The sequence below is a fragment of the Procambarus clarkii genome, chromosome 91 (genome assembly GCF_040958095.1).
Source record: "Procambarus clarkii isolate CNS0578487 chromosome 91, FALCON_Pclarkii_2.0, whole genome shotgun sequence".
NCBI classification, from domain to species: domain Eukaryota; kingdom Metazoa; phylum Arthropoda; class Malacostraca; order Decapoda; family Cambaridae; genus Procambarus; species Procambarus clarkii.
This window is the reverse complement of record NC_091240.1, coordinates 12,039,146-12,064,300: the sequence shown is the minus strand read 5'-3', so window position 1 is coordinate 12,064,300 and position 25,155 is coordinate 12,039,146. Positions and strand designations below refer to the sequence as shown.

At 39.2% G+C, this 25,155-nt stretch overlaps 2 protein-coding genes across 2 annotated transcripts; one reads left to right on the top strand and one right to left on the bottom strand.

Moving 5' to 3' along the window:
* The first annotated feature begins 76 nt into the window (after nucleotides 1-76).
* On the top strand, nucleotides 77-10,757 carry LOC123774054 (WD repeat-containing protein 55). Its single transcript, XM_045768175.2, has 8 exons — nucleotides 77-225; nucleotides 3,067-3,234; nucleotides 4,276-4,323; nucleotides 4,833-5,017; nucleotides 6,965-7,382; nucleotides 7,852-8,066; nucleotides 8,581-8,761; nucleotides 9,212-10,757. Exons 1-8 carry the CDS (start codon nucleotides 202-204, stop codon nucleotides 9,353-9,355), a joined length of 1,383 nt encoding a protein of 460 aa, XP_045624131.1. The 5' UTR covers nucleotides 77-201; the 3' UTR covers nucleotides 9,356-10,757.
* LOC123774057 (glycoprotein 3-alpha-L-fucosyltransferase A) lies at nucleotides 10,601-22,970 on the bottom strand. The gene is made up of 4 exons (XM_045768177.2): nucleotides 22,408-22,970; nucleotides 17,202-18,149; nucleotides 15,991-16,133; nucleotides 10,601-15,847 (listed from the first exon to the last, which is right to left on the bottom strand). Exons 2-4 carry the CDS (start codon nucleotides 18,126-18,128, stop codon nucleotides 15,595-15,597), a joined length of 1,323 nt encoding a protein of 440 aa, XP_045624133.1. The 5' UTR covers nucleotides 18,129-18,149; nucleotides 22,408-22,970; the 3' UTR covers nucleotides 10,601-15,594.
* Between the last annotated feature and the right edge of the window lie 2,185 nt (nucleotides 22,971-25,155).

Below are 25,155 nucleotides of genomic sequence, written 5' to 3'. Positions count from 1 at the left end.
TTGCACCTGAGGTGGTACCCCTTTTAGGTTAAAAAAAATATACGTATATTAAACAAAAAATTGAGCTACTCTTATTACAAATTCGCTACTTTTAGACCGTCAGCTCGCTACTTTTAGCGATTTGTACCTGGCAACCCTGGCGTGAGGCGCGGCGGCCACCACGTGAAGCTGCGACTCTCACCTCCTCTACACCTCGCCACTATGAGGTCATTCATCCCAAACTTTGTGAGTACTCCCTCCTGCTGTTACTCTACACTCTGTCCACTAGAGGTGCTTCCTCTAGTTCATGGCCACCTGCCCTAGTGGGAGATGAGCTAGGGGGGCGAGTTGGCCTTTGGGGGACAGTCTGGGGGGCAATCTGGGGTCGTTTCGTACATGAATAATTATCGAAAACACATATGACTTAATATTTTATGGTTATATGAATTATTGGTTGGTTAGGTTAGAGATTGGGTCGTTGGTTCACAAGCTGCTGTGGTTTAAGGTATTCCTTCAAACATGGAATCCAGACCAAGAGGCAGAAAGTACACTTGTTGAGGGTAATTACTGATGGACCCAATAGGGTATAGTACAGGGTACAAGTCACGTCGTACACGAGGCGATTAAATAAATAAATAAATGTTTATTTAGGTAAGGTACATACATACAAGAGATTTTACAAAGTTTGTTGGATTAATAGATAGAGCTAGTACATACAATGCCTAAAGCCACTATTACGCAAAGCGTTTCGGGCAGCTACGGGTTTTGAAGCCTTGCAAACCTAACTTCTTTACTTATTTTTATTTTATATATACAAGACTTGTTACATTCTTGTAAAGCCACTACTAGCAAACATAGCGTTTCAGGCAGGTCCTTTATCCTAATTTTACACACAATACGACCCGCCAAATCGTTTTAACAACCAGGTACCCATTCACTGCTGGGTGAACAGAGGCAACAGTTAAGGATTGTCACCCAGTCAATATCCTCCCTGGCCAGGAAATGAGCCCAGGCCAAAGCGCTTGCAAAGCATTGGGCGAGTGCTTTACCACTGCACCACAGGGACTGAGAACTCGGCCTAACCCAACAACATAACCAACTTAACCCAGTGTGAAGGGAACTGAGCCCAGTACAACCTAACCTAAGCTAATACATCCTAACTTACCAATATATACAGTTTTAACAAACAGAAAATAAGCTTGGTCAAATCATCTTGTGTATGAAATGGGTCTCTGCCAGCTTTGTTTTATAATTTTGTATGGATAATACATAAAATTAAGTTATGATTTGTTTGGGGAGATTTTCTCGACTTTTGTACCCTTGAAGTAATTCTAGATCATAATTTAGATACACACGGTTTTTGTTGTCAACTGAAAAGTGACTAATTCCAACTTCGTTCTTCATATTTATGAGAAAAATTTAACACAAAAATCTCTCAAAAATACACTTGCATATAATTAGAATTATCCTATTTATCACTGTCTTTTGCAGTTATCCCTGAGTTATCTTTGGGTTTTGCAAAGCCCCAGTTCAAGAAATGCTGGGTTAAGGTGTGACCATATAATTAATTCCTATTGTTGGGGACCTGAAGAGCTGTGTATGTAATTCAGGCTTGTATCGAAGACCCCCAAGGTCGAACTACGGACCTTCCCCAGGATGCAGCCCCACAATAGTTCCCTAACTCCTAGGTACATATTTACTGCTAGGTGACCTCGGTGATCTATGTATCATCTACATAAATTGGAGATAGCATAGGATTGCAAGGGTGACAGAGCTACAACTGGATACGCTCGCTGTATCGTCCTCATAGGTGCTGTATCACTTGCATTTGACCTTTGTGATAGGTTCTTATTGCGCCTAGCTTCACCAATATTATGACCCCTTATGTTCTTCAAACAATAAGGTTTGAATTCTACCGATAGAGCGTTATCTTTCAACACTGCATCAGACAGGTGTTTGGGAGCCAGAGGCGCGTGCGCCACCCGTGGTTGCTCACTCAGAACTAATCCAGCCAGCAGCCCTAGGGCATTCTGGGAATTTTTTCCAAGAAGGCTGCCTCTCACTGGAAGTCCTAAGAGTCCATTTCATACACAACCAACCTCGCACACATTTCGAATGTGTACGGAAAAATCAAAGAGTTTTCTCGGTTGGCGCAGTTTCCCGCCGACCATGAATACTCGGTTGGTGCAGTTAAGTGGTTAAGGTCCTCATTTTTATCGTACCTAAGTTCCTGGAATTTATCACTGTTAAACATCATGTAATTTTCTGATGCCCAGTCAAAAACTTTATTAATATCATCTTGAAGTTCTTCAATGTCTTCAGCTGAGGTAATTTTCATACTGATTTTTGTCATCTGCAAAGGATGATACGAAGCTGTGACTTGTATTTTTGTCTATATCAGATGTGCGAATAAGGAAAAGTAGCGGTACAAGGACTGTACCCTGAGGTATAGAGCTTTTAACTGCTCTTTACCTTGCTATTCTGTTTAACTTGACCTAGATTTTATATGGTTGACCGTTACTCGCTGAGTCCTGTTTGACAGAAAACTGAGTATCCAGCGTCCTACTTTACCGGTTATTCTCATTGACTTCATTTTGTGTGCTATCACGCCATGGTCACATTTATCGAAAGCCTTTGCGAAGTTAACTTTCAGGTGAATATTACGAGATATATCTCTTGTTTCCATTCCAGGGAATACAGTATAGTACACTGAGACAGACCCAGTAGGTTAAAGGTTGTATTAATTCTAAGTGAGCAGTAAAGGGTCCCCTATGTTTTCTTACTTGGATATCTTGCCTGCGAAGAAATTTGATGTGAGCACAGAAGTGTTCCATTTGAGATTGCCCGTTTCTCTATCATTGACATAAGATTCCTCATTATGGAGGTTCTCATAATCCAACTTATCATATTTTTGCTGGTATTATGTTTGTGTTGCTGCTGTGTTCACTAAATATTAGGTCATTGACATTATTATTACTAAATCCTTTACTTGTTGAATTCATGCTATGAAGAAATTGGATAGCATTTTGTATCCTGTATTAATTTTAACTTCTTACATGTACAATACAGTTGTTTTGTGTCTTGTAGGAGGATCCCCCTGAATCCGATGATTCAAGTGACGAGGTTCCTCCCGGGGGTGTTTTCCAGATGGTGAGTTTGGAGGATGAGAATGATGAAACAAGTGAAGAGGACAATAATGCCACACTAGACTGTAATGCAGACAGTCCTGGCAGTAAAGCAGATGAAGATAATGAGGTTTGTAATGAAGTCTGCTACTTTTTAAATTACTGATTTTCAAATTGCTCTAATTGATTTTGTTCTTTATTGATCATCTGCTAATGATATTATCAAGGTATGTAGTATCAAATACAGTACAGGGAAGGTGAAGGAAAGACCCAATACCTGTGTAAGTGAATTAAAACTAAATTTTTGGATGAAACCTACACCCTCTATCAAGGTGCTGTAAACAGTGTTTTGCAGAACATTGTTTACAGCACCTTTTTCCTTCACATTCATTCAAGCATTACAATATTGTAGTAAGTTTCTTCATACAATACAGTATTGTACACACGTTCACCATACATGATACATAGACCCCTCCCACACTGTTTACAACATACATTTGACCAGTTATTGAGTTCTCAGCCCTTGCTTGGAGCTTTCACTTCAAAGAGCATAAAAGGAAAATTGAAAAAGTATAGGGGTTTGCTACAAAACTAATCCCCAAATTGAGAGAGTAGAAATATAAGGTCAGACAGAGGAAGTTAATGATGTTCTTACTGGAAAGAACTAGAAGTAACATTATCCTGACATAAAAAGTACTTAAGGAAAAGTTTTCCAGTAACCAGTTAACTTAAGTAAGTTGTTTGTGTTAAAATTTGATTTAAACACTTGTGGAAAAATTTGAAAAGTATGAAAAGCAGGTAGAGACCTTTATTTACATAATTATGCAACAATTTAGTCTTTAACTGCAATGTACAGCAGTTAATTGCCATGTTAACTGCAATTTTTTTCCCCAAATACCCAGTACTGCATGTTGCTGCTGGATTTACAGTGATTTACAGTTCCATCAGTAAAAACTTGTATATTATAATTTGTATTATACCCATCATCCTTCCAACACTAATGCCCAAAAGTTTGCCCCAGTACAATACAGTACTTGTGATTTTAAACCTAAACAGAAGTTAAATTTAAATCGCTATATAGTATTTCATCTCATTCAACATGAAGGCAATGTAATATTTTGGACAATAAATGTGTTTTATAAATTGTTCACCAGTTTTATTGTCATTGCAGGATGATAACATGAGTGAGGCGGAGTTAAGTGGTAGCGATGAGGTGGATGTAAGTACAGTACTGTCTCTGGGTAATGTGAGGAATGTCCTTTTTTTTAGACAGAGGAAAGGAAATGGAAGAGGAAAAAATATTGGGAGGGAAGGAGTGGGTATGATGAGTAGACGGAAGGGAGCAGAAGGGAGGGAAGGAGTGGGTGTGATGAGTAGAAGGAAGGAGGAAAGGATGAGTGTGGTTGGAGAATGGAGATGAGGAAAGAAGAAAAAAGTGCTGGAAGAGGGGAAAAAACAGTGGGGTGTGTGTGAGATGAGGAAATACTGTAAAGAATTCATATAATTACTAATAAGGTAGAAATTGTAATTATAGAAACTAGGAAATCTTTGAGAGAGAAGCAAACTTTTAAGGTAGACTAAATGAGTGTACAATTTGTTCAGCAAAAAGTAAGAATAGTACAAGTAGGATGTAGATTAAGCATTGTAAAGTTATTTTTACTTTTTTAACTTGGCCCATTTGTTTTATGCCTTCTTTTTAATAATTTTTTGTTTGATAACTTTTACCAGACGGACAGTTCTTCGAGCTCGGAAGCAGAAGCGACCATGGAGGAAATATTTGGGATTAAACCCTCAATAGAAGCACAGCGAGACCATCCTCCTGATCTAGAAGCTGATTCAGGAATTGTGGATATATGTTTTCATCCGTGCAGTGAATTACTGTCGGCTGCAACCATGGATGGAGAGGTCATGATGTAAGTATTTTGCAGTCATGTTACTACTGACAAGCCTTTCTTAAGAGTTAAGCACAGGGAGAATATAGTGATAATCTCTGTTTTTTCTTAAAATAATAGATTCTTGGAAATATTTTATTGTCCAAAATATTGTACATGTCTCATTTTGAATGAGATATATTGAATGAGAATGAGAAGTAAAATACATAATATATATGTATGTATATTTGTGAGTTTGGCATTATATAATAACTATTAGTATAATTTTCTGGGGGGAGCCCCGTCGGCTCCCCGGAGCTATCCAGGCTGAATGGATATGCATAACTTTCTGGCATCAGTCAAAGTGCTAGGAGTTCTTGCCTACCAGGGACCACGAGCCAGAACCTGGCCCCCTCAGAGAGGCATGAGGAGCAATGGCCTATAGAAACCCCCTTGTGGATGGGAGCATTCTATGCCTGCCATCGACCAGGATAGGCACCCAGAAAGGTAGGCGCCCCAAAACAAACCCCTATTCTGGTGAAAATATTGCTACCGTAAGCCGAACGAGTGGACAGAACTCCCCAAACAAAATTATCAAACTTTCCGGGTTCATCGTCTGGGACCGTGTCCTGTCACCTCATATTGGGTGGTGCTGGCGTAGCCGCTCCTGCTTGCGTTCAGTGTGGTGGTTCCTTTTGCTCCGTTCTGCTTGCTGTCCTGGGTGTTGTTTCACCCCGGCCTGCTCTCAAGTTCTGGTGCCATCTTGGTCATTGGCCTGGGTGGTCTATTTTCTTCTCGTTTTGGTCTTTGGGTTGCTGCTTGGTTGGTCGGGCCAGGGGGGGGGTGCTAACTTTGTTGTTCGGTTGTGACTTTTTCACTGTTCTCTGCGCATCTTGGCCTCTGGGGTCGTGGACACATTTTGGTTGTTCGCGTTCCCTTCTTCCCTCGTTCCTGTTTGGGGGGTTCAGGTCTGCAGGGTGTTTGTTTCGTCTGTGGTCTTGGTTTTTTTAGGTTAGGGCACGTGGTGTCCGCCTCCTGGATCCTTCCCTATTTTCCTTATCTGTGGTGAGGTAGCTCTGGGGAGCCGACGGGGCTCCCTCCAGAAAACCAGCGTTGAATGTAATGAAACGCCATTTTCTGGGTGAGTCCTGGAGGCTCCCTGGCATCCCTCCTTCCCTCCGGTCAGCGGCGTTTTTCGCGTATTTTGACATCCAGCCAAAGAACTGCCAGTTGGATCGCCGGCGTGGAGGGTCTGGGGCTCCCCCTTCCCCCTCTCGGGGAAGTTGCGCAGATGGTGGCGCGGCGACGTGATGACATCATGCTAGTTTGATAATTTAGTTTGGAGAGTTCTGTACACTCGTTCGGCTTTTGGTAGCAATATTTTCACCAGAATAGAGGTTTGTTTTGGGGTGCCTATCTTTCTGGGTGCCTATCCCAGTCAATGGCAGACATAGAATGCTCCCAACCACAAGGGGGTTTCTATAGGCCATTGCTCCTTGTGCCTCTCTGAGGGAGGCCAGGTTCTGGCTCGTGGTCCCCGGTAGGCAAGAATTCCTAGCACTGTGATGCCAGAAAGTTATACATATCCATTCAGCCTGGATAGCTTTGGGGAGCCTCCAGGACTCTCCCAGAAAATGGGCGTTTCATTACATTCAATGCTTTTTTTTTTTGTTGATTCAAAGTCATGAGTATTTTAAAAAATGTCATATAAGTCAGAAATATAATTCCATATCATACACTGATCTCTACATTGCCTGACTCAGCAGTGCTGATATCAGTTTCCACTTTAACTGTTCTATTGTTGAGGAAAAACATATTACCTTTACAGTAATTTCTAATTGCTACTACTTTACTGATTACTATCAGTAATCAAGCTTTGCATGACATCGCATTCAGGTTTCTAACCAAAGAGTGCATTAATGGCATTCATATTTATATTGGTTTACCAAAGAAAAATGTTTAGTCTTATGATTTTCTTATTCCTTACAGATATCGTTATAGTCAAGAGACTGTTGAAGAAGTAACTAGGTTTTCACATCACAAGAAGGCTTGTCGGGCAGTTTGTTATAACGAAGATGGCTCTGTTCTCTATACCATCAGTAAAGACAAGTCTATGGCCATTATTGACACCCAAAATTCTGCTGTCAAACAACACATAAAAGATGCCCACGAATCACCTATATTTAGCTTTTTGCCAATAGATGAATTTTTGTGTGCAACCGGTGATGATGACGGCACAGTAAAGATCTGGGATTTAAGAAAGAAAAAATCTATATTTGATTTTAAATGTGGTGAACAGACAGTGACATCTCTTATTGTAGATGAGAAGAAGAAGACCCTGGTTGCATCAGTGAATGATGGATCAATTGCAGGATTCAACATCAGGGGAAAGCAGTTGGAGATGCAGGTATAGAATAGTATTTTTTTCTGTATTTTATTTCTGAGCTATCATACTTGTTTGCTCCTTAAGGCAAGATGCTACTCGTTCCATAAATAAGCTCATGCTCTGTTTTCATGTTGACTTGAAAGTAACCAAAGTAACAAAGTAAGAAAGTAACGGCTTGAAAGTTACATTACAAAGGTACATTACATGTACTTGGCAAGTTATGTTAATACGGAAGGTGCAAATTGATGAGTCAAAACATCTCTATGCTTAAAAAATGTAATTACTGGTTTTTAATTAACACATTTAATTTTGTTATTTCATATTGTTTATAGAAATGACATATCTTGACTGAAATAGATAAATTTACATAAAAGTTGTATTCAGTTACAGTACATTGAAATTTAATTTAGTATATAATTATTGTAATTTTATGAAATTTAAGTTAGTATATAATTATTGTAATTTTATGTTTCTTTGATTCTTTTGGCAGTCAGAGTTGTATGGCAGTGAGATGACATCTCTTGCCTTGGTACGAAACGACACACGTTTGATTGTAGGCTCTGGGGAAGGAACACTTTTCATTTTTAAGTGGGGCGAGTTTGGCTTCCACATTGACCGCTTTGCTGGTCATCCTGACCAGATCCACTGCATTGTTCCGATCACAGATCGTATGATGCTAACAGGCTGTGAAGATGGCAATATCAGGTAAAATCATTAAGGGATTCTTAAACCCATAAGATTCTCCTTTAACCCATATTGTACTGTGATCCAGATATATTGTATATATGCAATTGACGATCAGTAAACACTGATCATTTGTATGCGGAAAAACCACAAAGAAATGGTAAAGAGAGGTGAACGTTTTGGCCTGTTAGAGCCTTTGTCAACACCAGACATTGTGTTGAGTCTGGTGTTAACAAAGGCTCTAACAGGCCGAAATGTTCATCTCTCTTTCACATTTCTTTGTGGTTTTTCCACATTGTGTGTGTGTGTGTGTGTGTGTGTGTGTGTGTGTGTGTGTGTGTGTGTGTGTATATATATATATATATATATATATATATATATATATATATATATATATATATATATATATATATATATATATATATATATATATATATATATATATATACACACACACACACATACATACATACATACATACATACATACAGTAGTGATGTGTAAAACTATAAAACTAAATCATTCTGTTTTTTAGGGCTGTACATTTGTATGCTCATCGCTTTGTAGGCATAGTGGGGCAACACAAGGACTTTGGAGTGGAAAATATGTCTGTGTCCCATGATGGGTCTCTTCTCGCCTCGTGTTCCATGGATGAGGTTGTGCGCTTTTGGAACATTGAATATCTCTATAATACTGAAGTAGATGATCGGAAAAAGGTGATATTTGTTTATAGTATCTTGGTTATTTTATAGTTAATTGAAAAGTTCTCATCAAGAATTGTCAGAAAAATTGTTCATTCATTCATTCCCTCCTAAATTGTTAATTCATTCATTTCCTTTTTTATTGTTCCATCATTCCAGTTAGCAGTTTTCATTTGTAGTTTATGTGCATTCCATTCATTATCTCCTAAACAAATTTGCTAATTAAGTTATATATTGTGGTGTACATGAGAAAAACTATTTCACAAAATTAATGCAAAAAAATAGCATTTGACAATTCGAGCATAGGAAGTAATCCCAGATAACGATAGGAGCTATTTAAGGGTTAAGGAGTTTTTTTCATACTGTGCACTCAATAGTATGTTTTTCCCTTCAGCATGGAAATGCCACTAAAGATTGAATACTTTAAGCTCATGCAGTCAGTGAATTTTGTTTGTACCATTCCAGGGCAGCAAAAAACGAAACAGAGGGTATAATCTAGAGTCATCAAAACGGCGCAACAAGCATGAATTTTTCTCAGATTTCCCAGAACTTGCTGGATCTGATGATGAAGGTGGACCAGTTGCTGGTCCTAGCCATACAATGGACTGAATAGGTAGCCTCGGAACGTTACTCTAAGTTTTCTGTGTTTTTCTTGTTTGATGATTTCTTTACTGTCATACTTTTTTGTTAATATATATATATGACACTTTTATTTTCCTAGTACCCTGTATAACTAACTAGATCTTCTTTACAGTATATTGTTCTTATAATTTTCTTTAACTTTTCAAGGAAACTAAAAAATGTTTGTTATTAGAATAAATAACCTTCCTTTTTTCTACAAGAAGGAAAATGTAATGTATTGACTGGTTTTATGTTGAACTCAATTTCTTAGGATTTTTTAGTATGACATTCATTAAAAAATTGCTAAATTTGTGTATGTACATAAATTAAATTATATATTTATTAGCATTGATGCTTTATATTTCTTGATGTTTAGATTAATTGAAAATTTAATTGAGGTGCCTGACTGAAAGACTGAATGTGGACAAAGGAAAAGTTGTAGCGGTGGAGAGAGAGAATTGTGTATGAAGCCCTGGAAGTGGTCAGTCATTTTAAACATTTAGTATGTGACAAAGTAGTAATTTGTCCTTTTGTTGGGTTAAGAAAAGTGGCTAGTGTAGTGAAAGGTTTGGTTAGAGAAAACAAGATTGATACAGTCAAAGGGCTGTATGAAGGAATGACAGTTCCAATTTGTGTATGGAAGTGTTAGGAGTATTGGTAGATTAAGAAATGAAATGTCACAGAGAGATGTGGAGTGCAAAGGTTAACAAACCAAAATACTTAGTAAGCATACTGAGATGGTTTGAACATGTTGAATGAATGGATGAGAGTTGATGGGGTAAGAATGTACAATTAAAGTTGAGAGTACATAAGAACAAAGGTAACTGCAGAAGGCATATTGGCCCATACGAGGCAGCTCCTATCTAGAACCAAGTAGGTGGAGAGAGAGGCTGGGTGGACATAGTGAATGTTTGTGTGTGTGTGTAGTATATGGTAAGTGGACAAACTGGATAGATGCAATCTATAAGGCAGGAGTGAATGTGTCTGTCTATACTGTATGTGATGAGTCCTGAGGAGTAATGTATGTCTTATAAAGCAGTGGATTGCTGCTCTGTATAACTACTGGAGTGTGTTGGTGCTTTTTTATTTATATAGCTATGTAATGGATGAATGGATTAGTGATGTTTTTACAATTAAATGTATTTTAGTTTCCTTACAGTATATTTAACTTTTTCTTTGGGCTGATGGCCCTCCATCCCATGAGAGTTTAAAATGGGGTAATGATAATATATGTATGTATATTTGTTCATAATTATCAGGTTCTTTTATAGAACAAATGTATATACAGTACAAAAAATATTACCATACATAAAGAGTTGTGTATTAAAAAATTTAGTACTTTTTAAGACATTTACATAAATTTTATATTAAATTTTCAAATACATCAGCATTTAGAAGATTATTTACCTTTACTTCTGAATCAAGAAAGACTTTGGAAGCAGATGTGATGTAAACAGGTTGGTGGTACAATTAGTGTGTACAACATTGATAAGAACATAACATAAGAACAAAGGCAACTGCAGAAGGCCTATTGGCCCATACGAGGCAGCTCCTATCTAGAACCACCCAATCCCACTCATATACATGTCCAACCCGCGCTTGAAACAATCGAGGGACCCCACCTCCACCACGTTACGCGGTAATTGGTTCCACAAATGAACAACCCTGTTACCGAACTAGTATTTACCCAAGTCTTCCCTAAATCTAAATTTATCCAATTTATACCCATTGTTTTGTGTTCTGTCTTATGTTGATACTTTTAATACCCTATTAATATCCCATTTGTTGTGTCCATTCATCCACTTGTAAACCTCTATCATGTCACCCCTAACTCTTCGCCTTTCCAGTGAATGCAATTTAACACTATCGGTCACTGGACAGGCGTGCGGTCAACTTAGGGGTCATGCACCCGATGTGCGGGCAAGCGCGTGGTGACACCTAAATGTGTATACTCGTTTCAGCTTTCTCACCTTAATTCTCGTGCTACGTCGCTCGTTTTGGTATCGTTGTGTTCGCAATTAAATTCCCTACAGGTGTGTATAAATATAATGTCCAAAAGCCTGGCGTGACTCCCAACAGCAAAGCCTAAAGTTGGCAAAAGTTACCCGTGAGCGCTCAAAATAAGTAAAATGTGCATACTCGTTCCATTTTTCTCACCTTAATTCTCGTGCTACGTTGCTCATTTTGGTATCATTGTGTTCGCAATTAAATTCCCTACAGATGTGTATGAATATAATGTACAAAATTATGGAGTGCCTCCCCGCAGAAAAGCCTAAAGTTACCCGTGAACGAGCACCAATTTGTACACTGCAACCTAATGTGTATACTCGTTCAGTTTGATTACATCAATTTTCGTGTTACGTCTTTCATTTTGGTATCAAATTGTTCGCAATAAAAAGGTGCGTATTTTAAAACTAGCCCCATAATAATAGAGCAATAACTGGAATTTTAACAAATATTTTAATTCTGGAAGCTCATCATCACAAAATTATTTATATCTTTCCAGTGTTCTGACATAAATTTTTGTGTTACATCTTTCATTTTGGTATCAAATTGTTCGTGACGTAAAGGTGCTCATTTTAAAACTAGTCCCAACATAATAGCATAAAAAATAGAATTTTAACAAATATTTTAAAATTTTGACCAAAAGCCTATTTATAATCATACAAGTGTTCAGACATCAAGTTTCATGTTACATCTTTCATTTTGGTATCAAATTGTGCGCATTCTAAAGGCGCTTATTTTGATACTATCCCGACGTCGATTGGATAAAAAATTAATTTTATACAAATATTTTTTGTAGTGGATGCAAGTCCGGTCCAAAGTTAGGACTCAGGAGTAAAATAATGGACGCGAGTTCGGTCCAAAGTTACCGATAGTGTTTAGCTTTGTTAATCTTTCTTCATATGAAAGATTTCTAATTTGGGGAATTAACTTGGGTCATCCTATGCTGTACATGTTCAAGTGAATTTATATCCATTCTATAGTACGGCGACCAAAACTGAACTGCATAATCCAAATGGGGCCTAACCAGAGCAAGATGTAGCTGAAGAACCACACCAGGTGTCTTGTTACTAACGCTTCGATTAATAAATCCCAGTGTCCTATTTGCCTTATTACGAACATTCGGCATTGATCCTTTTGTTTTAAATTCTTACTAATCATAACTCCCAGATCCTTTTCACAATCCGACTTCGCAATCTCAACACCATCTAGCTTGTATCTTGTAACTATCATCATTACCTAGCCTCAGAACTTTACATTTATCAGCATTAAACTGCATCTGCCAATCTTTTGACCATTTCAAAACCCTATTTAGATCAACTTGAAGTGATAGCGAGTCGTCTTCCGTGTTAATTTCCCTACCGATTTTTGTATCATCTGCAAATTTGCAGATGTTGCTACTCAAACCTGAATCTAAATCATTTATATTATAAACAACAGAGGTCCCAGGACAGAGCCTTGAGGCACTCCACTAACAACATTATCCCACTCTGACTTAACCCCATTTATACTAACTCTGTTTTCTTTGGAATAGCCATGCCCTAATCCAACTTAATATAGCACCCCCAATACTATGAGCCTCTATTTTTTTAATCAGTCTTTCATGTGGCACTGTATCAAAAGCTTTGCTAAAGTCAAGGTACACATCACAATCTTTACCACTATCAACTGCCTCAACTATGCTGGAATAAAAAGATAGCAAATTTGTTAAACATGAACGGCCATTTGTAAAACCATGTTGCGACTCATTTATTAATTTGTTTTTCAAGATGAAGACGAATTGTATTTGCAATGATCGATTCAAGTATCTTTCCCACAATAGACGTTAGGCTAATTGGCCGATAGTTTGACGCAAGTGATGTCTCCTTTCTTAAAAATTGGTACCACATTAGCTACCTTCCATGACTCTGGCACTCTACCTAACTCTATTGATTTATAAAATATGGTAGATAGTGGCTCGGAAAGTTCCTCTTTGCATTCTTTAAGCACCCTGGCAAACACTTCATCCGGCCCTGGGGATTTGTTTGGTTTTAGTTTTACTATTTGTTTAATTACATCCTCCCTGGTAACTGCTAAACTAGTCAACCTGTCCTCGTCCCCACCCACATAGACTTGTTCGGATGAAGGCATATTGTTAATTAAGTTCCTCTTTAGTAAATACAGATATAAAATATTTACTAAAAATACTACTCATCTCCTCGTCATTATCCGTTATTTGACCTGTCTCAGTTTTTAATGGACCTATCCTTTCCCTAGTCTTAGTTCGATATAACTGAAAAAAACCTTTAGGATTTGTCTTCGCTTGCCCTGCTATGCGAACTTCGTAGTTTCTTTTTGCTTTCCTTATCTCTTTTTTTTTAACATTTCTAACCAGTTGTACGAATTCCTGTTCTAAACTAACTTCCCCATATTTAATCCTTTTGTACCACGCTCTCTTTTTACCTATAAGATTCTTCAGATCCTTTGTTATCCACTTTGGATCATTAGTATTCATCCAAATCGGTCAGGATAAGGATCTAGGAAGGGACAGGGGGAAAGAATGGTGCCCAACCACTTGGAAGGTCTGAGGGGGCCTGACAGCGCTCTGGATTCGTAGTCCTGAGGTTCCGGGTTCGATTCCCGGTTGAGGCGGAAATAAATGGGCAGAGTTTCTTTCACCCCTGATGCCTCTGTTCACCTAGCAGTAAATAGGTACTTAGGCATTAGACAGCTGCTACGGGCTGCTTCCTGGGGGTGTGTAAGAAAAAAAGTCTTGGTCGAGGACCGAGCCGCAGGGACGCTAAGCCCCGAAATCATCTCAAGATAGGTTTGGGAATTGAACACCAACCTGCATGAAGCGGGACCGTCGCTCTACCGTCCAGCCAAAGTGGCTGGAACACATTTGGAAGTAGAACTGAATACATTTATGTTCCAGCTATTTTATCTCAATCACATCCAAGTACACATAAATCTACTAGTTAACTAACTTTATACTTATCTTTTAACATCCTATCTTTAAAAATTGAGATATGATGATGTAGATGGACATCATCTACCTAATCTACACAATCTAAATGTAGATTAATCACCTGCGTGGCTTTCCAGTTAGCAGTGACGAGAACTGACTGTCAACTAGGTGACCTTCCTAATAAGGAACGCTCCTCCCAGTCCGCATAAAATCCAAGAGATGTGTTCAAGACGATGTGTTATCAACGTTAACTGTGCCCAAGGACGCTACCTACGGCGGACGACAGCTGACTGGTCTCATCTAAGGAAATGTAAACAAAGGGAGGAGTTGATGACCAGACCATACCAGAATGTGAAGGGACGACGACGTTTCGGTCCGTCCTGGACCATTCTCAAGTCGATTGTGAATCCAGCCCTTCATGCACAATCGACTTGAGAATGGTCCAGGACGGACCGAAACGTCGTCGTCCCTTCACATTCTAGTGTGGTCTGGTCATCATACTTTAGCCACGTTATTGTGACTCATCGCCTGCAATGGGAGGAGTTCGTCCCCTAGTGACAACTGTCTGAACCATCATAGATAGTCTTCTTGTACTGTATTTATTGTCAGTGCTTGAGTGGGTAAAATTTTTAGTTACAATAAATATATTTTCTAACACTATCCTGTCGTAAATCATGACATAAAACTCCTCTGTAATAAATACTCGTCTGTTGGCTGTTTAGAGCAACACGTCCTCCACCCCTTCATGCAAACTGCACATACTATCAAGAAGAAGAAAAAGCCTCATCTAATTGCTACAATATCAGTGGAAATATTTACCAAATATGATACAAAATCACCCTCTGTAAAGCCTCTTTAAAATAAAAAGCTACCCCTCAAAACGTAATACTGTACCTACTATTTGAAGCAAGTTTTAACATTTTCTGATCAGGGAAAGGAAGACACCAACAGTATGGGGGCGTAAATTTCGTGAATCGCGGGCCGTCGAGAATGGAGTGAGGGCGAGACCTCCCTTCCCGCGCTATTTATGCCACCCAGACTGTCCGCACCGCGCCTTGCGGAACGCGGTGCGCAATTGTCTCTTCCTTCCCCATCAGAAACTCCACCGCCTTTCGTTTCCAAAAGGCAGTGGCCATTTTTACGAGAGCATACCTGAACGCTTGGCAACGATTTTTGTCAATTTTAAAAAACATATTATGCATAATAAAATATTATATAAAACTGTTGTAATCAAAACAAACATCCTCAATGAGAACTAAAGATGCCATTCACAAATTTAGGATTTTGTTGACTTCTTGAAGGAATTCATCTTGTCTTCCCAAGTTGGTTTGTAACACTGGGTTTTCATATTCCAGTACACTTCCATGTCATTGTACATTTTGGGCCCTGGGTCATTATAGTTGAGCGCTTCACACACGCGGCAGTAGTGGTACACAGGTGTTTGGAAGAATCCATGTTCATTCAGAACTCGAAATTTGGAGCGCCATTCGTGATATTTATTGTATGCCTCAGAATTAGACGCCAAGTACCTGTCAAGACAATATTATAAGCATTAAAACCCAGGTATTTGTTAAGATATATTTCAATACACATTTCAATGATATTATAACATGTCTATTACAATACTGGCTTACTCATTAGGTATAATAGTGTGAAGAAGTTTGTTACTCACTGAAGGTGCTTGGCGAGGTGTTGTGGTGAATCATACTCATCGATGTGAATGAAGGAATTGGGTGGCATAAGCTTTTTATAGTTTTCCACCGATGTACCCATTACCACAGGAACAGCTCCCTTCCCTAAGGCATTCCACCACACCTGATGAAACACCACAGCACAAGAAAAAAGATCAATATATGAGAGTTTTATACCTACCTCCAGTTCCTCTGTCTACAATATAAGAATCGTGTTTACTATTGTGTTTGTATGTGTATGAGTCTGTGCGGCCAGCCATATGTCCTCAACACGGATGAACAGCCATGGGAAAGATTGTAAACTCTAATGCAATTGTTGGAACAAGACATCTAAGCCACTATCAACTGATACTAAGAACTGTGATATGAGGACAGACTAAGAACTTGCCAAGAGCAAATCACGAGTAATGTAGTATAAGGTTTGGATAATAAATAAATAAATCTATATTACTCGTTCATTAATATCACCATACAATATATATATATATTATATATATATATATATATATATATATATATATATATATATATATATATATATATATATATATATATATATATATATATATATATATGTCGTACCTAGTAGCCAGAACGCACTTCTCAGCCTACTATGCAAGGCCCGATTTGCCTAATAAGCCAAGTTTTCATGAATTGATGTTTTTTCGACTACCTAACCTAACGTTTTCGGCTACCTACCCTAACCTAACCTATAAAGATAGGTTAGGTTAGGTAGGGTTGGTTAGGTTCGGTCATATATCTCGGTCATATTTGAAGTGGTTCAAATAGCTTCGGCTATCACTTCCTTATGTCCGGTTGTGATGGTCAAGCGGATTAAGGCGTCCTGTAGATACCAGTTGCGTTGCTCCTGGCAGTATGGGTTCGAGTCACTTCTGGGGTGTGAGTTTTCAGTCGCATATAATCCTGGGGACCATTCAGGCTTGTTCGCATATATATATATATATATGCATATGTCATCGTCATATCCTGAAATCGTCAGACTAAATTTGTCAGCATTAAATGCCCCCCCCCCCCCCCAATTTATAAATGCATCATGCGAAATTGACCCGTAAATAGTTTCTGATTCTAAGATTGCGATGGTTAAATTTAACTTAAACTGTTAAATCAAGTTCATGTATGTTTATTGAGACAAGAAACTGTTAAAGTAATACCGAAGTGCAAATTTGCTTACCTTCTCTGTTAAATAATCAAGACAATTTCCATTTTCAAATGCCAGGTAGAATTTGTAGGCATTCAGTGCTGGACAATCCCTTGCGAAATGTCCGGTGCAATTGTAGTTCTTTCCACAGCCTCCATATAGGTCTAGTTCTATGTATTTTTTAAGCTCATTCACATACTTATACCTATTATTTTGTCCTCCACAGTTTGATCCCATTAATGCTAGAGTTTTGTTCTTCTGTTTGAAATAATCAACGTATTGATATGAGGCAGCCTCGTCTGGAGACATCTCCACTGTTCTACCGTACGGTACTGGGACATCGCTGTCCATCCTGTAGCTCATTGACCAATTGAAGTAACCATTGTAATTTGTTAAATTTTTATCTTTAGCAATCATAAAAGTGTGGTATGGGTTCTCATCTGTTAACCAGATCCATATTTGGTCCTTTTTTGTGCGGCTCGGGAAAGTGTGGGGTCCTAGGGTGATATGGAAGTGGATGATAATGGCATCCGCCGTGGGTGCTGCCTGGTCTTGGTAAGTGAGCCAGCAGTTGTGTACAGAACACCTGCGGAAGGGGTCCATGTTTACGTCACCGAACTCCGCTAGTAAACGGTTCTCATAAACAGCACCAGTTTTCCACGCCAGAATGGTGAAAGTTTTATTTTTCTCCTTACCAATCTTTTCATTCAGAAAAAGTCGTCTTCCCATTACAGACAAATTCTTTAATTCATCATTACTTAAATTTCTCCAGCTGTGGCCACTTGCCAAAGAAGGTTGTTCAGCGTCGGAGTTTGATATCTTGCCATAATAAAGGTAGTCTCTTAGAGTGCTCCTACTTGTGTGTGGTGAGGACTGAAGGTTTAGAATAACCAGGACGAACAAGAGAACCAGCAGCAGCCAGCGGAGCCTCCAAGCCCGCAACACCTGATGGACGTTCATACTTCACCCACGGCGACTATCCTGCAACAAAAATTATATATATAACTACTACAATTTTGATGAATACGCACATATACACAATAATATAACATGGACGTTATATGAATACGAAGCTACATATAGCACTATATCACGTACATATATATGTAAATGTTAACTATTTGGAATACTTTTTCCTCAAACAGTGGGTGACCACCAGCAGGTTAACAAGAGGGTCGTGAGCAGAGTTCCTGAGGGTCATAAATAGGGTCCCAGGGGGGTCATATCTACGTAAATCAGAATGTTTATCCAAAATTAGAGGCTAGACGCTCGGGGGTTAACTTTACCCAACTTTGCAAGCACGTCCACACACGCTAAGTTTGGACGTGAGCACACGCTATGCGTGTAGACATGCGCATACGCTATGCGTGTGGACGTGCGCATATGCTATGCGTGTGGACGTGCGCACACGCTACGTGGATGAGTACGTGTATGCATGGGTGTGGCGTCACCAGAAGAGGGACAGGCATGAATAACAAGTCACTCCGCGATTCACAATTACCCACTACCCAGCTACCCGTCGCATAGTTGCACACAAACGGTACTACCAACTTGGCATGAGGGGAGGGTGTTGTGAGGGCAAAGTGCAAAATTGAATGGAGAATTCACAGACGTGTTAGTGCAACATGGCTCCTTCCTCACAACTACAGACTACTCATCACAACCCCAGAAAAGAGGTCACCCACGCAGGTCTCTCGTCTCAATGGAACACCACCAGCCGGATTAAACCCAAAATCTCAAGAGAGTTTCCCGCAATATTCAACAACGCACCGACCAACATTACCGATTACCTTCACAACACCGTCTGCTCACACCTGCTGCAGCATTACACAGCTGCTACAGCACGACACAGGTGCTGCAGCACTACCTAGCTCTTACAGCACGACACAGGTGCTGCAGCACTACACAGGTGCTGCAGCACTACTCAGCTACTGCAGCACTACACATCACATCCTCTTACCTTCATCACACATACGCGCGACCATCAATCCATTAACAAACTGCTTCTCTTCCTAATACGAGCTATATAACAATGATGACGTGAGTATGGTGGTGAATACCTATGAGCTGGGCCCTACACCACACCCTTATCATCTTTCTCCCATACCGCAGACTGCCAGAAAGCCTTTATATAAAAGATCACTCACGACAAGAGGAGCGAGACATCTCCCGTCCACGAGACTAACCATAGCCCGTGCTTCTTGCCCCGCTCCTGTGCCAGGTAAGTTTCGGACTCACCATAGCCCGTGCTACTTGGAACTTGTTCCGAGTAGCTCAATCTATAACAACAACATCGACAAGAGGAGGCACACACGATAGATTCCTCAACCACACCAGAAGTCTCACGATACTTCTTGACACTGATGATGCCTCTCACCAAGCTTGCTTACACTGACCAGCTCCCATTTACACTGACCAGCTCCCATTTACACTGACCACTTCCATTTACAGTGACCAGCTCCACTTACACTGCATGTTGCCACTTACATGCTCGAGTCCCAGTCACACTGCACATTTCCAGTTTGATGCTCCGCTACATATCACAACTGGCCATATGTACACTTAAGACAAATGTTTTGCTATAATACAACTATAGCTAGACAGTTACAGTATAAATTAGTTTCCTACTGACCAAAATGGAATTAATTCCAACAAGTCATACACTCACTAAAAACCAAAGCTGGGAACATCAGTGAAATACCATCCATTATATACAAGAGCGCCTCCCATGCCCTTGCCCCACCTATAGCTCTGCTGTTCAACAAATCCCTTGAGTGTCATACCTTCCCTGATATCCTTAAAAAAGCAAGAGTAACGCCAGTTCATAAAGGAGGTAATCCGGCAGACATAAACAGTTATAGACCAATATCAAACCTACCCATACTATCAAAAATATTTGAAAAAATTATCTACAAACAGCTTTACTCCTACCTCGTAAAATTTGACATTCTTAGCCCCTGTCAGTTTGGCTTCCGCTCCCAAAAGAGTACTAACGATGCAATTATTAGTCTCCGTGATATAATCTACTCAGCCCTTGACAAAAATGAGTTTCCGATTGGACTCTTCATTGACCTGAGAAAGGCCTTTGATACTGTTAATCACAATTACCTCTTACGTGAACTCCATCATTATGGAATTCGAGGCCATGCACTGGACTATATCCAATCCTATCTTAGTGATAGACACCAATGTGTAGCCATCAATAATATAACCTCTCCCACACTACCAATTACCGTTGGAGTGCCACAGGGCAGCATTTTGGGACCTCTCTTATTTCTTATTTATATCAATGATCTGCCTAACGTCTCTAACATTCTGAAACCTATTTTGTTTGCTGATGATACTACCCTCATCTACTCTAACCCCAACCCACATACACTAAATAATGTTGTTAATAATGAACTAAAAAAAGTCCACTTATGGATGTCAACCAACAAACTAACACTTAACATAGAAAAGACCTACTACATCTTATTTAGAAGCAAATCTACAAATGCAATTCAGCTTCAGATAGACAATGTAAACATTAGCAGTAAAAATGATGGAAAATTTCTTGGCCTATTCCTAGACAAGAGACTCAACTTCAGTACCCACATACAACACATAACTAAGAAAGTCTCTAAAACAGTTGGTATACTCTCCAAAATCAGATATTATGTACGTAACTCTGCTCTCATCTCTCTATATTATGCACTAATCTATCCCTATCTTAATTATGGTATCTGTGCATGGGGTTCAACCACTGCAAACCACCTCAAATCCATCATTACCCAGTAAAAATCTGCTATCAGAATAATAACAAATTCTGCTTTCAGACAGCACTCAGCCCCCTTGTTTAATTCCCTAAACATGCCAAACATAATCTCACTCCACAAATTCTCTCGTGTTAACTACATTTACAAAACCCTGTTCTTAAATGCAAATCCTTGTCTGAAACTCTCCCTGGACAGATGTAATAGGACCCATTATCACCATACCAGAAATAAATATCTCTTTGATATCCCCAGAGTCAAACTTAATTTGTGTAAACACTCTATGCAAATAAAGGGACCCAGTCTATGGAACTCACTCCCTATTGAATTGAAAAGCTGTCCAACTTTTGCGTCATTCAAAAACAATACTAAAAAGTACCTAATTTCATCTGCATAGTTTTTTACCTTTTGCTTAAAACTGCACTGTATTTATTGCTACCCAATCTCCCAATCTTTATGTACCCAATCTGAACATCTTTATCATTGCGATCATTGCTGTCTTCTTATATGTACTGTCAATCTGCTGTATGGTGTCTATTAATCTTGTTTAAATTACCAATCAAGCTGTCAATGTAATCAATCAGAGCTTTAATATACCAATGTGCTTTAATATACTTACTAATCTCTCTCATCTCCTTTTTTTTCTTGCAATGTATTTGTTATCATTTTATTAATTCTGATAGAATTTACCTACTTAAAATTATCTGTTAGATTAAGGACCTGCCCGAAACGCTGCGCGTACTAGTGGCTTTACAAGAGTGCAATTACTGTACTATGCTATGTATTCTCACAAACCCAATGTACCTTCTTGTATATAAATAAATAAATAAATAAATAAATAAATAAAAATATCTTAAGAGAAACGCAACTACAGGAATCGAATATATTAAAAGCTAATTTAGGAGTGAACACATTAACAGGGGTGACATCGGCAGTATATGGAACGCTGGCAAACATTAGTACAGTATTCATAAATCTTAATGAAGCCTATTTTTATGATAATAATTTATTCAGCCTTTGTGAGGCTAATACTCGAATATGCAGCACTGGTCTAGAATCCACACCTCATGAAACAAGCTAAACTGGAAAACGTGAACAGACTCTTGCAACAAAAGTATTGCCTGAAGTAAGAGGAGTAAGCTATGCGCACAGGGTTAAGGAACTTGATCTTAAAACCCTACAGGTAAGAAGAAAGGGGATATGATTAATACATGCAAGATACTGAGAGGGGGAATGGACAATGGCATCCTCTTTACGGTTAAGTAGGACGAGAGACATAGGTGGAAGCTGGACCTGTATATGAAAAGTTAAAACACAACAGGTATAGTAACACAGGAAGGCGGGACATAACAAATTTTCCCCCATAGTCACTGAAAGAACTTGTGGAAGCCATCTCTGTCCTCATCTTTAAAGCCAGATTCGACACAGAATTCGAATGTCAGAATAGTTACATTATAACGCAAGAGACATAAACAGGTAGAGCTCACTTGGCGGTAGACACCCAGCAGGAGACAGCAGCGCCGCGACACAGGTGTTCCTCCCTCGGCGCGGGCTGGCTGGCGACTCCCGACCTCCCGACCACAACTCTGACACCACCTGGAAAAAGGGCATACTGCTCACTGTGCGAAAAATATCATATATTGCTCTCTCCAGTCCTATATAATTTTCATCTGATGCACTGACAGTTGAAAGCCGGTGGTTTCAGATCCCTCCTGGCAAAAGGTGCACTGGTTCACCCAGCCTTTAGAAAACACACACACACATACATATATAATATATATATGCAATTGACGATCACAAAACACTGATCATTTTATGCGGAAAATCCACAGAGAAATATGAAATGAGGTGAACGTTTCGGCTTGTTAAAAAGGAGAGTTATAAAAGTTGAGAGTTGATAAAAAGGAGTTTCCTGTTGGGTTATTTGTGGACCTGCGTAAGGCTTTTGACACTGTCAACCATCAAAACCTTCTTCTTAAATTACATCATTATGGAGTCAGAGGACACTCCCTGCAATACCTCAAATCTTATCTTACTGACAGGCTCCAGTATGTTTCTGTGAATAATACAATTTCTCCCACCCTACCCATCAACATTGGTGTTCCTCAGGGCAGCATACTTGGCCCTCTCCTCTTTCTCATCTACATTAATGACCTTCCAAATGCCTCCCAACACCTCAAACCAATTATATTTGCTGACGACACAACCTTCATTTACTCCAGTCCTGACCCCCTTGCTCTAAATGCCACAGTAAATACTGAGCTAGAGAAAGTCCATCTTTGGCTAACTGCCAACAAACTCACCCTTAACATTGACAAAACGTTTTATATTCTGTTTGGCAATAAATCCTCTAATCAGATAAATCTCAAAATAAACAATACCCAAATTTGTAACAAATTAGATGGCAAATTCCTTGGCGTTCTCATCGACCACAAGCTGAATTTCCAGGGTCACATTCTAAATATATCAAAAAAAGTTTCAAAAACTGTTGGCATTCTTTCTAAGATCAGATATTATGTACCCCGCCCTGCCCTGGTTACTCTCTATTACTCCCTCATCTATCCATACCTCAACTATGGTATTTGTGCTTGGGGTTCTACTACCCAAAATCATTTACGTCCTCTAATTACTCAACACAAAGCTGCTATTAGGACAATATCCAACTCTGGCCCCAGACATCACTCGGTACCCTTACTCAAATCTCTGAATATGTTAGATATTAAGTCACTGCACATTCTCTCTTGTGTATTATACATATATAAAACGCTGAACTGTAATGCCAATCCTGACCTCAAAAGCTTCATTGAAGGTTGTAACAGAACCCATGAGCACCACACCAGGAATAAATACAGTTTTGATATTCCTAGAGTACGACTTAATCAAACTAGAAATGCTCTACAAATCAAGGGACCCAGAATGTGGAATGACCTTCCCAACCATGTTAAAGACTGTACCTCTCTCAACCAGTTTAAGATAAAAACTAAACACTACCTAATAAATTCCCTGTAACCCACCTCACTCCTTTATTGTCAACTCATGTCTGTTATTTTATTATTATTATTTTTTTTTTTAATCAACACTGTTTGTCAACCTATTGTATTTTTGCTGCTTTCTCAGTCATGTTCCCCCTTTTTTTTATCTTTATTTGTATTTGTTTTCAACACTTTTTATTCTTTATGCTCAATTAGTATTAAGTTCTAGATATTAATGTTTTTCTTGCCCGAAACGCATTGCGTAATAGTGGCTTTAGGCATTGTATGTACTAGCTCTATCTATATATCAATCCATTAATGTAACATCACTTGTATGTATGTACCTTACCTGAATAAACATATTTATTTATTTATTTATTTTATTTATTTAAAGCCTTTGTCAACATCAACTTTGCGTCATCTGCAAACATCGACATGTAGGGCTCTACGCCTGTAAACATGTCGTTAACATATACAAGAAATAGAATTGGTCCCAGCACCGATCCTTGTGGTACTCCACTTGTTACTGTTCGCCAGTCCGACTTCTCGCCCCTTACCGTAACTCTTTGGCTCCTTCCTGTTAGGTAGTTCCTTATCCATGCTAGGACCTTTCCCCCCGCCTGCCTCTCGAGCTTGAACAGCAGTCTCATGTGCGGTACTGTATCAAAGGCTTTTTGGCAGTCCAGAAATATGCAGTCTGCCCAACCGTCTCTGTCCTGTCTTATCCTCGTTATTTTATCATAGAATTCCAGAAGGTTTGTTAGGCACGATTTCCCTGTTCAGAACCCATGTTGATGTTTGTTCACAAACCTAATGTTCTCCAGGTGTGCAACCAGTCGTAGCCTAATTATTCTTTCCAGTATTTTACAGGGGATGCTTGTCAGTGATACAGGTCTATAGTTAAGTGCCTCCTCCCTATCGCCTTTCTTGAAGATCGGCACGACATTTGCCTTCTTCCAGCAACTGGGCAATTCTCCCGACATAAGTGACTCATTAAAGATCATTGCCAGAGGCACGCTGAGGGCCTGCGCTGCTTCTTTTAGTATCCATGGTGATACTTTGTCTGGTCCAACTGCTTTAGTTGCATCTAGTGTTGTCAACTGTTTCATTACCTCCTCTGCTGTCACCTCTATATCTGATAGTCTTTCATCTAGGGTAATCTCTTCTAACAATGGGAGCCGCTCAGGCTCGGTTGTGAACACTCTATGGAAACTTGCATTCAGTGCCTCGCAGATTTCCTTGTCGCTTTCTGTATATGCCCCC

Coding starts and splice junctions, on each gene's coding strand:
- LOC123774054 (XM_045768175.2), top strand. CDS start 202: ATGAGGTCATTCATCCCAAACTTT. Junction 8,067..8,580: donor TGTGAAGATGGCAATATCAG/GTAAAATCATTA, acceptor TCTGTTTTTTAG/GGCTGTACATTTGTATGCTC. Junction 8,762..9,211: donor AAGTAGATGATCGGAAAAAG/GTGATATTTGTT, acceptor GTACCATTCCAG/GGCAGCAAAAAACGAAACAG.
- LOC123774057 (XM_045768177.2), bottom strand. CDS start 18,128: ATGAACGTCCATCAGGTGTTGCGGGCTTGGAGGCTCCGCTGGCTGCTG. Junction 16,134..17,201: donor TTGATTATTTAACAGAGAAG/GTAAGCAAATTT, acceptor GTGTTTCATCAG/GTGTGGTGGAATGCCTTAGG. Junction 15,848..15,990: donor CACCTCGCCAAGCACCTTCA/GTGAGTAACAAA, acceptor TTGTCTTGACAG/GTACTTGGCGTCTAATTCTG.